Source organism: Perognathus longimembris, chromosome 15, assembly GCF_023159225.1.
Source record: "Perognathus longimembris pacificus isolate PPM17 chromosome 15, ASM2315922v1, whole genome shotgun sequence".
NCBI lineage: Eukaryota > Metazoa > Chordata > Mammalia > Rodentia > Heteromyidae > Perognathus > Perognathus longimembris.
Window position 1 is genome coordinate 53,451,530 of NC_063175.1, and position 15,584 is coordinate 53,467,113.

Genomic DNA, 15,584 nt, shown 5'->3' on the forward strand with positions numbered 1-15,584 from the left:
TTCCCTATCACCAGGCTGTGACAATTCTAACTTAAACACAAGAAGCCTTTCAGGTCTCCCCTGTTCTCCCCTAAGTGCAAACTCCCTGCATACTGCAGAAGTTTAACTCCTCTCCTTGGATCTACTTTCACACCTATCTAGTTCTTTCTGCACAAAGACTATCATTCTGTCCAACATTCCGGGTAATGAAGAGCAATCAGCCCATATTCTTTAACTGCAACTCTTTAACCTGCACTGCCACAACATAAAAGACATGGAGAGGCCTCTACTGCCTCCTGTAACACTGAAGTAGGCACAATGGCAACTGTTGTTCCTTTTGGTTTATCTTATGTTCCTTTCCCAGAGTGACAGCCTGCCCACAGACCTGCCAGGGCTCTTTCAAATCAGGTTAAAACCCAGTTTATATAATTTTCTTCTCACACAGATATTTCACACTCTAGAATAGTTATTCCAATCCTGTATGTCCCTACTATCACAATACCTTTTGACTTGTTTTCATTGCACTTGTCCTTTTTATAAATGTTTACTGAGAATCACTAGTGAAGTCTGGGAACGTAGTAGAAGAGTTCATCTGCAACAAGCAGACCACTTATAAACAAGTCAAGGGCTTCAGATACCATCTGTCACTTCTATTATCACATAAAGACAAAACCAAAAATGTAATGACTGATTTCAGTAAATGTCAAGAATCTGTTGATAGTTGATTGTATAAGTAGTTTGGTACAAACAGTAAGAAAAGAGCTAATAGATTTACACTTCATGTGTCACGGTAAATGTGATAAAATCAAGTAGTCAGATAAAAGATGAGATTTTGTTATCAGAATTCAATTTTAAATATTACCTCAGGAACCACTTCTTCTGAGGCAGAAAAGAAGTACGTATATACAATGAGTTCTGAAGCAGCATCTATATATTTCTCCTGTGACAACACAAACAGAAAATAAAAGCCATTTTACAGTACTAAAGATCAAAACTGACACTCATTAAAACGTCAAGGAAATTTTCAGTGGTAAACATTATAAGGTAACAGCCTCCTACTACACATCCAAGTTAATAAACATAAAACAAAGCAAGTCAAAACTAAGGCGGAAGGCACTGTAACTAAGTGCAAAAGTCTTTTTCCAGGTAAGGTTGACTTGGCTTAGTTTTAAACGTCAAGTGAGGCGATTCTGATGCACAGTGGTGGCAGTGATGGTTCTCGGGAAGATGTGTGTGTCTCACATCCACAGTGATGAGTTGTGACACTCATGCAGTGCCAGCGTGGACAAAGAACGTGAAGAGCCATGCCGGCTTTGGACAGCCTTGGTGTTAACAGGGAAACACCGAGGCGGGCAGCATCTGCCATGCTGTAACGCATCTGTTTCACCACAGCTAACAACACAAACAGTCAGTGCACAGCCACTGTTCTTATTACAGAAACTACTTAAGATAGCAAAATATTTCCAGTTACAGTGGAGTAAATTTTGAGGTTTGGGTGAAGTCTAAAACAAATTAAATTATGTCATGCAAATTTCTTGGAGATAGGAAAATAATTCCGTACTTTCAAAGGTGATTCACCGCCTACATAAACAAAAAAGACAGGATGTCTCTTCTGTACGTGTTCAAACATTTGCTGACTTGGAAGTGGTCGGATCAGAGCCCTGTTAGAAAGCAAAATGAACAAGTGTGAACTAAACATAAATGATATAGTCACAGTTGTATGATGGTCACTCATATCTAAATTGAAAGGTTTTCACGATTTCAATTGCATTTTAGATGTTTTGACAAGTCAATATAACCTAATAAATTCCCAGAGAACAGCTATTATACCCATATGTTAACAATCTATCACAACTCAATTAAGTTCAAGTTAACTTGCAAATAAACACATAGCTTCAGAGTATCATCGCTGAAAATATTTTGACAGGTAAGAACAGAGCTGTCATCCATGTAGAGTCATCAACTAAAAACAGACAATTCACATGAGATCTCATTTCCCTTCAAAAAACAACAACAACAAAATCACGGAAACTCACTGTCATTTAAATGTAAGTTAAACCCCAAAGGTTTTAAAAATATTTTATTTTATCCAATTTTAATTTTTATTAAACATTTATTTCAGAAAAATGAGTATAGTTTCATGATATAAGTTGACAAAAGCCAACAGACTGGAAAATGAGTGAAGGCAAAGTTATCATAAAATATATCATCAAATAAATAAAAGAGGCAATCTTGCAAATATTGTATACAACATCAGACTTCGACTGCAAGGCACTATTAAAAAGAGCACAGAACAGGCTTAAGGCAAAGTTTCTCAAAGTGCACACATAGCTAATTGCATCACTTTCCCTCTTCTATTTTAATCCTTAGTAATTAACTACGAAGTGATGCAACTCTAGGACTGGCTCCTGAAACTTCACTTGCAATTGAATCCCAGCCACTTCCATCAGGAGAGTCCCTTCTTATGCTGAAACCAAGCTTATTAACATAAATATTACCAGTACAAGTCACTTAGGAATAAAATACATCCTACTAGCATCTCCCTTCACATATCAGTTACTGCGAAATGTTTTTATCACAAAGCACATGAAAATGAAACATGCAATCACAATAAGAAAATAACAGAAGTTTTATTATCAATAATCACAAACTTTAATGTATACAGATCATTGCTATTTCTATTTCCTCAAGTGATCTGATGGAGTATATTCCCAACACAATGAATCTATGCTGTTTTATTGTATAATGGTTTAATTAAAACTATCAGTTTATAAAAACAGAAAAAATGTAATAGATTCATTTCATTTAATTTAGTTAAGTCCCTAAAATATGTTTAGGTACTGTTTTACTATAATATATTGTGTTTTCAAGTATTAAGAGGATATGCTAAATGTCTTCCATAATAAGAACTTACCCAGACACTCTGTGAGCAAACTCAATGATGTCATCTTTAGTTCGTGGCCCTCTATAATTATATGCCAAGTCTCCTTTTAATCTTAAAAGCGAAAAAGTAAAAAGGACAAATACTTGTTATCTTATGTGAACACATTTTTCTCTGTACTTGATAGTCACACTGTGTCTAAGTGTTCAGAAGCATGAGTAATGAACACATTCATGGACAAAAACTTGAAACACTAATTCTCACTATCTTCTCTATCAAAGGGTGAAAAAAGAAAACGAATAGATTTTAAACAAAACTATCATAGTTACTTAATAGATGAACCAATGTCCATTATATAAGCAACATAAACTCTTCTACAAATTTAATTCTTCAAAAAAGCCTACCAATGAGTTATTATATATCTAATTAACTGAAAGGAAAAAATGAAGCATAACAGAACATTGCAATTAAACAGAAAAAAAATACTTGCCTAACTCAAATTAAAAATAAAAAAAAAACAAGTGTTTTTTTTAAGTGTAGGAGGGAGGAAGGAAGGTCAATATATGCACACACACACACATGCACACACACACACCAGGAAATAAGCTTAACTTATTTCATTTTTGAAGGGTGACATTCTAAAATACTAAAAAAAAAAATTACTTACTTTATCATAAAATATCTTTTAAAACAATTCCTTACCAAGATAAGGGTAATGAAAGTCATGGGAACATCCAGAAGTCATGAGTAAGTAAGTCCTTTAAAATCACCACCACACCATTTCTTCTAACTTGTACACTTTATTACACTACCTCAACAGTCAAAGTTAGAATTAGCTTCCATCAATTACAATTTGGTTTCTCTTCATTGCTAACAACGTTTAAGTCCACCTTCATTATATACAAATGCAATCTGTGAGGAGTCGTGATCTACAATGATAAAGCAGAACCCTAGCTCCTAACAAGTGCTCCTTCAGGTGGCAACCCCGCAGACAGCACAACACATTTACTGATTAGCCATGAACACCAAAACCACTCAAACAGTTTCAGACAGAAGGTGCAGTCCCTCTTTCAACACATTCTGCTTAGACATAAAACATAATGTAAGCAGAGTGACTAATAAAAATATACATATAAACATACAACACTCAACTTACAGCTTAATTGTTGGATAACCTCGAACTCCAAACTCTGAAGCAATGCCTTGATAAGAAAAAGAATAAATAATTCTAAATATTTTTTTTAAAAAAACGATAAACTAGGTAACAAATGAGCCTTTTAAAGGATATAGCTCTATGTATACAAACCCATGTAAATATGTTTTTAAGCATTAAAAAAGGAAAAAAGTGACATGGTTCTTCATACAAAGTAATTTCTTAATCTAACCTATGTACTACACAAAATATAATGACAAAACAAAAAAATCAAAAAATTAGTTAAAATTTATCAAGAACTCAATATCAAAGGTAGTTTGGTTAAAAAAAAGAAAAAATTAATATAAAGTACAGAAAGTCCGTCTCATCTTGCTCCATTCCAGAACAAGTGCTTATTCTAGATCTCATTATTCTTCTACCAAAAATAATAGAAAAATTAAAAGAGCTTCTATTTCCCCTTTTTGTTGCTGGAGTCTTTAAGGAATGGAGTATATTTAAAACATAAACTACACTTACAAAAATCACTACTGTCAACGTATAGTTAAAAATTCAATTTTAGCTACATTTTTATCTACATTTTATCTACGTTTATCTAAAAGTTTAATTTCCTGATTTTCTAATAATCTGTGGTAATTCTAGAAACCTAATTTTCTTCAAGATTATTCTGCAATACATTTCAATGAGAAGTATTTGCTATAACAGGATCATCTAACAACAAAAACGAGGAAACATCAGTAGAGAATTAGGACTTTTAAAAGTATAGCAAATGCTTATCAAATTAATTACCATACTACTTGAGAGACAAGTCAAAAACAGAAACGGTAAATATTCTCAGTTATTTGATCTTACATAAAACACTTATAAAATTATGCAAAGTATGTAGAATTAATGCCTTTAATTTTTCTCTTTACAACTATTTTACTTCCAGGGTATTTGTTCATCACTGCTGGGGAAATTATTCCCAGACTTCAGTTCTCTCAATTACTTCCGTCATCTTCATAAATGTTGTTTCTTATTCCTCCCCAAGTCAAAAGAATGGCAAAGTAAACCAGTGGCAAGATAAGATCTCAAATTTCTCGGGCTTTGTTTGTCCACCCTCCCTCAGATGTGCGGGAGAATTTGGAAGGGTCTCCTCAATGGTCAGTCAGCAAACCCTTCTGTAAGAGGCATTACCAAGAGCAAGGGTAACAAACACTGATGCTCTCAAGATTCAGGCCTGTCTCTGAATATTCATGTGAACACATTGCAATTGCTTATTTTACTTGTGCCATTTATAATTTATGACTTAATTCTGTACATTCTAACAGAACATGAGTGCAGCTGTTGAGACTGCACTGTTCAAAGTCAAATGACTTGGAGGATTACAAAGTCAACTATTTTAAATGTCTCCCTTCCCAAATGTTGGAGGCCAGCAAATACACATCCTTATTATATTCTACTAAAACTGACTGTAGACTGCCACATCATAAAGAACAATAAAATTAAACATAAAACGAAGAGTAACTCATTAGGGAAAGGGTTTTATGCTCCACTAGTAATACTGCCATATAATTTATTTTAAAAAAAATGTAAGGCCAGGTCATTCCAGAGACTTGGGAAACTTTGGAGGACTGTAGTTTGAGGTCACCCTAGGCAAAAATTACTGAGACCACCATCTCAACCCTCAAACCAGATGTGGTGCTTCATGATTCATGTCTATAATTCTAGCTAGAAGTAGGAAGGTCAAGGTCTGAGGCTAGCCCAGGGCCACAATGGAGGCCCCTGTGCAAAAAGAAAAAAACAGTACTGGGATATAACGCAAATGATAAGAGTACTTGCTTAGGGCAAAAAAGAAGGCCTTGAATGCAATCTCCACAATGCCAAACAATGTACTTACACAAATCAAAGACAGTCTGCTATCAATTGGAAATGAAGCGGTGGCCTTACAGAGCATGATGCTGTGAATCTCCAAATAGGCTTCACTGCCAAAATACTAGCTCCCCTAGATCCCTATCCTATCAATTAACTTGCATGACCTCCACTTTCCTATCTAGAAGATGGAGCTACCACCTGCCCTGAGCCCTTGTCTACTTGACTACTGGCCTTCATTTCTTATGTCATTTTTTTTTTTTTTATAGTACTGGGAATTGAAGGCAAGGCTTAACCACTTAAGTCAATTCTCCAGTCCTCCAATAGAATTTTATTTGTTATTGACTCCTATTCATCACCGTTAGCTTCCACTAGAGAAGATGAATGGCACAATAAAAAGCACAGCAGAGGAAGACTGGGTTGTAACAGGTTAACGACCATGCAGGATACCAATGCCATCATATGCATATACACACACGTACACACATATCAAGGTAACATGATGTGTTTAGCTCTTTGAAGATACTACTGATCGTGCAGTATTGTAAGACTTTTTAAGTAAGAAAATATGTAGAAAACAATTAGATTTCTAAACACGGGGTGTGAGTAACATCTCATCACTGAATAATTACGAATACATCAATGTACAGACAGCACTAAATACAAACCTGTAGATCATTTTATAACTGGCTTTAATCTTAAACTGCTCCTCACAAGCATTTTGGTGTGGTAGGAAAAACTGGTGCAAATTCAGATAAATGACTTTTACTTTTCTTGTTATATAATAACTTTTATAAAATTAAAGCAATTTTTTTCACATGCTTAAGAATCTGTATCATGCGTAACTTCCTTTGAAGACTTGTAATTTCCAACGTGCACAAAATAATGTTAAACACAACTCTCTCTACTTCAAGAATAGGACTCAAGGTGATCTTCAACTCTAGGTCCAATACTCTAACTCACTGTGTGAAGTATGTAGAACTTTTTCACCTTTTGTTTCCTTCTATTATTTGAATGACAAACTAGAAAGGCTTTGAAATCTATTCAGAAAAAAATTTTCTATTTTCTAATTATTACTGTCACTTATGCATCTGTGACACAAAATACAGTAGGGACTGTCAGTTACATGAAGATGTTTTGGGGCACAATGGAAGAGTGTGGGAACTAAGGAAGTACTACTGGAATGTGTTGAGCAGAGGACTGAGCCACTAAGAAGATATCCTACTATGCACTAAAACCATCACATCTAAAATGACCCCAGAATTGGCCACCCAAAAATGTTAACACAAAGTTGAAAAAGTTGAAACAGTTACTGACCAAAATGAGCTTTACAAATACAACCTGTAAATATACAAAGTCATAATACGAATATTATTGCCCAAATTGCAACTTTGTGCACCAAAAAAGGTAAAATAGCTTTACCATAAAATTTATCATATGTAGGTTGAAGAGATATAAATGTACCATTTCAGAGAGATTAAACCATCATTCAATATTTCAATGAAAAACAATCTTAGTACTGTACTCATTTTTGAAAACACATATTGAGAGTCTAAAAGACATCTGAATTTACACTGGACAATGTGCAAAATTTTATTATAGTATTATTAAACCCATAGGCACATATCCACAAAAATGGTATCATAGTATTGTACTTTGTGACTATCCAACTAAAGTATGTAGCAAAATTATATGAAATACATTTTCAAAATATTGCCACATGACTCACTCTAAAAGATTTGGTAGAGTTGGCACGGGCCTTTGGACCAAGAGCTGACAAGCATTCTGCAAGCCTAATACAGTCAGAGTCAACAGATTATAAGCAGAGACCTTCGAACATGGAAGAAATGTTCAGTATTCCATAGACATACAACATTGAGAGATACCTTGAAAAAAAAATTAAGCAAGAGTCTTATCAAAAACTAAACAGAGCAAGCTGGACACTCAAGTAGCTCAGGCCTATATAGTCCTAGCTACTAAAGAGGCTGTGATCTGATGATCACTGTTCAAAACCAGTTCCGGTAGAATAGTCTGTAGGACTCACTCCAGTTTGCCACCAAAAATCCAGAAATGGACATATGGGTCAAATGGTGGAGTGCCAGACTTGAGTAAAAAAGCTAAGGCTAAAGTTCAAGCACAAGTGTGAGGTCTTAGTTTCAAACTCCAGTACTGCCAAACAAAGAGATATATGATGTGTGCTTGTTTAATCAACATATCTAGTTTAAAAAAAAAAAACTTACTTCCATGAGTAACTATTAAACAATAACAGTACAATAAATCAGTAATATCATTAAATGTTCATTTTTAAGAAGTATCAACTCAATCATGTTATCCTCATCCTTCCTACAACAATACAACATTATTCTGACATGTTTCTTGTCCTTTCAAAGTTTCAAAAATTCAATTGTAGGACTGGAGATGGGGTTCAGCAATAAAAGTGCCTGTTTTTTTTTTTGTTTTTTTTTGGCCAGTCCTGGGCCTTGGACTCAGGGCCTGAGCACTGTCCCTGGCTTCTTCCCGCTCAAGGCTAGCACTCTGCCACTTGAGCCACAGCGCCGCTTCTGGCCGTTTTCTGTATATGTGGTGCTGGGGAGTTGAACCTAGGGCCTCGTGTATCCGAGGCAGGCACTCTTGCCACTAGGCTATATCCCCAGCCCAAAATTGCCTGTTTTGAGAGCCTGAGGACCTCAGTTCACACTCCAATTCTAACAAATTACACACACACACATACACACACACACACGTTACTCGGTATTTCCAGATCTAACTCACCTGCATTCTAGATCCCTGATTCACATTAATAACATTATCAAGTCAAATAACTGTAAGTGCACATAAAATGAACATTCTTTTCCACTGAGAGTGGTACCTCACAGAGACCTGTACAGTGTCGTGGCCTTCCATGCTCCTCCTCACTACAGGGCCAATCCCTTCCACTACTCCATACAAAAGACAAACTAAAGTTCCCCTCGGTGACCTTTAGGTCTACCTGTTCTCCTCTTGCATCCCATAAGCTGTGCCATCCACATTTTTCTCTAGTATTTCATTTCTCAAAGTTGTGTATTACTTTCCCATGGATAACTGATAAAATGCAAAACACATTACCTGGCCTTGGAGGCTCTTAACAATCCAGACTATCTTTAAGCATCATACACGTGCTAGGCTTTATGCCAAGGGGCTCTGAATATAGAACATTCATATAGTCTTCACAATCCTGAAAACATTACTCTTCCTGAATGCAAGGTAACTACCAAACTATAAGCAACTGAGTTTAAAACCCAGTTCTGGCTCATGCCAAAGGTATAATCCAGAGTAGACCATTGACTACAAAAAAAGGACTGTAATTTGTATCCTTCTACTTTATTAGCTAAAAAATACCAGGACCATGATGTGCTACATCTTTAAAACTTCAAAATAAGCAATGAAAGCATTGAGGTATTTGCCCATAAAAAGACCCAATTTTCAGCCCTCAGAAACAATCCCAGCGTTACGGAGCAGACACAGCAAGCAAAGGCAGGTCTTGCTTTAGCCTTTCAATACCTATGATAACTTGTAATTCATTAAATTTCTTTGTTTCCAAAATCTTTCAAGACAGTAATTTTAGCTGTAATGGGTCAGAAAATAATTATTTCAGACTTTCAAGAATATTTTTGGGAGCTGGCTCCTTTTTGTCACATCTGCGCAATTTTGCCAATGGACCACAAAAACCACCAAGATAACAGACAACTGAAGTGTGGGCACATTCTAAAGGTTCTAACAAAAACAGGAAGAACAGACATACCCTACTCCTCCTTTCTTTGTATCTGCTTCATTCCGTCCTATGCTCTGTATTCATTCACTCACTAAACTCATTTTCGACTCGGAATACCTTCCTGATCCTTACTGTGTATGGATGCTAACTCCACTCCCCCTAAACCTTCCTAAGTACTCCTTTACCATGGTGTATAAGGCTAGTCACTCAGTATCAACCTCGAGAGGAACATTTAGATTCTTGTACTTGCCTCCTGTAAACTAGTCACCTACAATGCGTTTGATTGGTGGCTAATGGTGGTTTGTATGTCTCCCCTAGGGACACAATGCACATTAAATATGTTATGGCTAATTCATTTAACTCATAATAGGCCCTAAACACTGCTGCATATAATGAAAGAATAATGTAAGAACAGTAAAACAATAAACTTTAAGAAAAGGCTTACTGGAATAGGAAGTGGCATCCATCTTTCCAACTTTCACTGGAGAGCCGATGCTTTTCATCTCAAGACCAACTTCATTCCAAATCGGTTCCAGTTTTTTACAATGGCCACACCATGGTGCATAGAACTATCCAAAGTAAAAAAAATTAAAAAAAAAATTAAAAGTGCTACTTTATCAGCCTTAATAAAGAATGTCTTTTACTATTAATATGTTAACAATCTGTACTAGAAAATAACCTCAGTCTGTGAGATTGTTATCTCCCATTAATCAGCACAAACTAAGGGACAGTGCCCAGGCCCTGAGTTTAAGCTTCAGTGCTAGTTGCATGATGGAAAGCTACCCCCCAAACACACACCCATAAAGTCATACCACATGTATTAAAATTTTGTTAAATTATATTTGTATAGTTTGTATAACTACCTAAAGATGAAAAAAATATAGTTAAAAATACATAAATCTAGATAGGTTAATTTCTAGTATAAAAGTAATACTATTTCAGTTCACTTACAATGACTAATATAAGGTATTTTTTAAAGATACATAATCTAAAACAGAATGATTTTGATTCAGATGGATGTGTCCGTACTCTATAGAAAATAGAACACTACAGAGGCAGATCAATACCATACCATGTCCTCCTGTTAGTGACAAATGTCAGGCTACTTTCTATTACAGAAATAGAAAAAGCCGAAGTTGACTTTGTTGACTTTTAATGTTCCTACTGGCAAAATGTGGGAGGTCGTTACGATAACTGCTTTAGCTTAGGGCTAAGTCAGGACAGTTAAAATAACAATCCCCGTACTTCATCCAGAACCATGAGACTGTGAGGTGACACTTGGTTTCCCTACTCACACGCTGCCATCAACTGCTCACGAAATGAGGATTATTTTCAAACCTCCAACTACAGAAATGTTCAGAGACACCAAGGAGCCTGAATGAGATCGACGTTCTGGTGCCCCACTGAATGGCCTTGGTAAATGTCAGTTCTGCTGTTCTGTCCCATTTGTTTGCGGCCACTTTATGTTGTGCTCAGGCATGTACAACAGGTTCTAAACATTATGAACTTTAAGTATCTCCAGAACATAAAAATGAGGAATAAAAATGCAGATTCAATTTTGTTCATTATCAAAATGAATGTATGCTGTGACTAGTAAGAGAGAGAAATATACTCAATCTCTGGGAAAACATGGCGAAACAGAGTAGATTTTATAGGAAGAGAATTCTGTAATTCACAGATTCACTATGCGGGTGGGTACCAACCTCTGTCTTCAGTGTCCTCATACCTCTGAATTTCATCAAAAACAGGTAAGTTCCTTTGCCAGGAACTTTAAACTTGGATGGTGATTTTTACTATGAAATGAACAAATTTAATATAAAACCTAGAGAATAAATTGTAATCGATTATCTACAACTATGAACATGGCACAATAAAACTTGCTTGGGACTTTTTTTGAGAGGCAATGAAAGTGACAGGGAATACAGAGTATGTGTAGAGATTTAATAATGAAACCCCTACCACCTATAACTAATAAACTAACAAAAATTTAAAAATTAAACAAAAACCCTGAGAGTAAAATCTGAAGAAGCAATCAGTACATTTAGAAGTACTAAAATACACATGCTCTTCCTTTAGAAAATGCTACTTCAAGGCTGGGAATATGGCCTAGTGGCAAGAGCGCTTGCCTTGTATACCCTGGGTTCAATTCCCCAGTACCACATAAATAGAAAAAGCTGGAAGTGGCGCTGTGGCTCAAGTGGTAGAGTGCTAGCCTTGAGCAAAAAGAAGCCAGGGACAGTGCTCAGGCCCTGAGTCCAGCCCCAGGAGTGACAGAAAAAAGACTCATGATTCAATCAAGAGTCCAAGTGAACATGTATCAAAATATCATACTGTGCACAAGTATAAATAATTATGCCCTGTACATTGTCAAATAAATGTATACCATTACTGTTTCTCAATTGAAAATAAGTAAATAAATAAAAATATTTTAAAAAATAAAAAGAAAATGCTACTTCATATGGTAAGAGAGGGTAATTATATTTATATACTCACCTCTACAAGCCAAATGTCATCTTTTCGATTTTCTTTAAACCTAAAGGCAACAATAACAAAAAAAAAGAGAAATCTCTAATCTGACACTGGCACCCACAACAAACATCCCCATGTACCCACCACATGACACATTTACAAGTGAGAACACCACATTGTAAGGCATTATAAGTGACAGACCTATGACAATGTATGCAGGGACATAGTATGTGTAATCACATCATTTATGGAAGGTAACTCAGCATCCAGATTTTGTTAACTGTAAGTCCTGGACCAACCCCAGTGGACTGTATACCTCAGCTCTTCACAGTCCTATCCATTTACCTGTCCCTTGAAATGCTTGACCCTGTGGATTAGGATGTTATGGGTGTACACTTTATGCACTTGACTGGGCCTACTATGTGTGAACCAAATCAAAAAAGTATTCATCACTTAAAGCAGTGTTCTTAAAAAGACAACAAATAGCAAATAGCCTATAGGGCCTAGGGCGTGTGTGGCTCCAATCAACAGACGGCAGTTAGAAAGTTTGGCTCCCAGGGAACATACTGAATGCACCAAGGGCCCAATGGTTGTATGTGGTGATAATACCCTGGCTTTCTGGCATGAACAAGGTGTACCTGAGCTGTGCATTTAGCTAGGGTATGAGCAGAAGGTCATCTTTTTCTCCCTACTTTGGTGCTTTCTCAACATTGGCATGTCAAGCTCACGCTAGGGTCATGTCAAATTCCATGCAACTTTCGAATCCTAGAGACCACTGGTTGTTCAATGGCTCACCCTACTGCTCTTCAGCTCAGTTTCTGTATTTACGTGATAAGCATGGTATGACGCTGATGTTGAGATTCCACAGGGCTAACCAGATGATTATTAAAAGCGCAACTCCTCAGGCAGCCACTACTGTTATCACATTCCCAAAGACGCCACTGAGCTCAACATTACCACTTGCAGTTTTCTTCACAATCAGAACACTTCCATAAATAATGCACGGGTATTTTCTAAAACAGCTTAACATGTTTGGGACCCCTGGGACCTTCAGGGTTTTGGCACTTCCCAAACTAGTACTATACTGTTATCACGCCGATTCTGCCACCCAATCAGGTGTCAGCAAGCTGGATGATAAGCTAAACTGGAGGAAACAAGTCTTCATTCAAATATGGCCATAAGGCAACCAAGAGACTACAAAAAAGTGCCAGCTCTGTGATCCATTTTCTCCCATAAATCAGCACCAGGTGAGCCAGTTGGATGCAGCTTAGACAGCAACATCCAACTTGGGGCTGAGCAGCTCTGAGTAAAGGCTGCTGCATCTTTATGAGTGCTTAGAGGCCTCCACAAGCAAGTTCTGGCAAAGATGAGCCCCCCAATAAACAGGCCTCCAACCAGAAGCAACTGGTCCAGGAACGCCAATACCTATATAAGCTTGGATGGCCTAGGAAGCACCAATCCTTGGCTAGTAGGCAAAACTCCTGAGACTGCAAAGCACTGGTTGTACACCTACTCTGGGGTGAAGACGGCAGCTTCCCTCAAGTGACCTGCTAGGAAAAGCATCATTATTGCCTACAGTCAAACCTGAAAGATTACACAAGGGACTGTGGGATGAAGCTAAAACCTTTTACCTATTATAAGCCAAACCGTGAGGCGAATGCTGTGATACCAAGAAGTTTTGAATTCCAGCACCCACTCCATATGACAAAACCGAAACAAATAGGAAAGTTAAAAAAACAGAATATGGAAATGTCTGCTAGTTTTTAAACTCTTAGAAAAAAAAAGCTCTTTGGGGCCCTCTCTACTTGGTATACAACATAGCACATAGAACTATTCCCGAGATAATCTAACAATATATAAACATTGAACACTGAGGAATCTGTGCCGGGGCTGTCCCTATTATCGAACATCGGATATCAATATTTAGATAACACCTAAATGGAACCAAGTTAAAATAATATTTAAATGCATATACTCACGATTCATCTAAATCTTCTACAAATCCTTTACAGAAAGCCACATTAAAGAGGATAACTAGGAGGGGAGGGAAAAAAAAAACAAGACAACATGTAAAAATGGTGATTTATTAATCGGCTTTTAAAAAATAATATATGCTTAGTCATCTATAAAACGTCTTGTGTTTTTTTCTTTGTAATCTACAAGAAATTCATCCGTGACCCATCCCGGGTGTGATGATGCAAAAAAGCACACCTAGTCTACCCCAGCTGGCGTGGGCGGCGTGGACTGACCACCTCGGATGCTTCTCCGGGCATTCGTGAAAGAAATCCAGAGAGAAATGCATTGTTATGCGCTTTGCAGCAGCAGCAGCAGCAAGTGCTCCAAACGCTGTGGGGCCGGGGGGCCGGGGGGCCGGGGAGCCGGGGGGCCGGGGAGCCGGGGGGCCGGGGGGCCGGGGGGCCGGGGGGCCGGGGGGCCGGGGGGCCGGGGGGCCGGGAAGCTCACCTCTACCGGCCGCAGCATCACCATCACCGCGGTGCCGGGCACGCGGCGGCCCGAACCGGGGACCCCGCCGGTGGGAAGCGGGGCTCCCCGTGCCGAGCGAGGCCGGCCACGCTCGGGTCTCCGCACCATCCCGGCCCCTCGGCTGACTCCGTCCTCCGCCCTCGCCCTCCGCCCTCCCTCCGGCCTCGACCCCAGCAGAGACCCGGGGCAACAGCCTGGGCCCTGGGGGGCGGAGGTCGAGGCCTGGGGCCTCCCGGTCCAGGGAGTCTGCGCGGTGGAAACTTCCAGCCCGCCCCGGCAGGAGAAGCCCGAGGGGGTTGGGGGGGGGGTACCGAGGACCAGCACCGCCCGCCCGCCCGGTCGGGGAGCACCGAGGACCAGCACCGCCGGGCCCGGAAGCGGCGCAGGGTGTGGGGCGCGGACCGGGCCGGGCCCCCGGCGGACCTCGACGGGGTTCGGGAGACCCCCCCCCCGCCCGGTGCGCGCGGCCCCCACGCGGGGGCCCAACCTCGGCCGCGACCCCGACCCCGACCCCGGCCGACCTCGACCCCGACCCGCGCGACGCGACCCCGCGACCCCGCGCGCCGGCGCCGCCGCCGCCTCCCCGCCGTTACCTGCGGCGGCGCAGAGCCTGAGGCCGGCCCGGCGCCTCCAGCTCGGCGCGCTCGCCATGGACAGCTGCCGCCGCCGCTGACAGGGTGAACGCGAGGAGGAAGCTCCGCCGGCGACCCCGCCTGCCGGTCCGGAAAGGGAAGCGGGGCCGGGCGAGCTCCGTGCGGAGCGGGGGCGGGGCGGGGCGGCCTCCGCTCCCCTCGCGGGCCCGGCCGGCTCTGCCTCTGCGCAGGCGCGGCAGCGCGCGGGCGCCTGCGCGGGGGTGGGGAGGGCGCGGCGCGCAGAGCGCAGGCGCGGGGCGCAGGCGCAGACGCGAGCGCGCGTCTCCTCCAGTGGCGGGCGGGCAACGCGGGTGCTGGGTGTGTGGCTTTTCCCTCCGTCCTCGTGTATGTTGAAGGAAGGAACATCTGGGAAGGAACATCTGGGCA

The 15,584-nt window shown here is 40.0% G+C and overlaps 1 protein-coding gene across 4 annotated transcripts in view; it reads right to left on the bottom strand.

The window, feature by feature from the left end:
• The window catches only part of Tmx3 (thioredoxin related transmembrane protein 3), a 30,507-nt gene extending 15,137 nt beyond the window's left edge, over positions 1 to 15,370 (bottom strand). Inside the window, exons 1-8 of one of the 4 annotated variants that reach the window (XM_048363170.1) lie at positions 15,164 to 15,370; positions 14,061 to 14,117; positions 12,106 to 12,145; positions 10,058 to 10,181; positions 4,017 to 4,062; positions 2,894 to 2,974; positions 1,541 to 1,640; positions 842 to 919 (exon numbers count right to left, since the gene is read on the bottom strand). In XM_048363170.1, the coding sequence (XP_048219127.1) occupies positions 842 to 919; positions 1,541 to 1,640; positions 2,894 to 2,974; positions 4,017 to 4,062; positions 10,058 to 10,181; positions 12,106 to 12,145; positions 14,061 to 14,117; positions 15,164 to 15,216 (579 nt within the window). In that variant the 5' untranslated portion in view covers positions 15,217 to 15,370. Of the gene's footprint in view, positions 1 to 841; positions 920 to 1,540; positions 1,641 to 2,893; positions 2,975 to 4,016; positions 4,063 to 10,057; positions 10,182 to 11,296; positions 11,664 to 12,105; positions 12,146 to 14,060; positions 14,118 to 15,158 lie in introns of those variants that run through there. The other 3 variants (XM_048363168.1, XM_048363171.1, XM_048363172.1) reach the window with 3 other exon arrangements.
• Between the last annotated feature and the right edge of the window lie 214 nt (positions 15,371 to 15,584).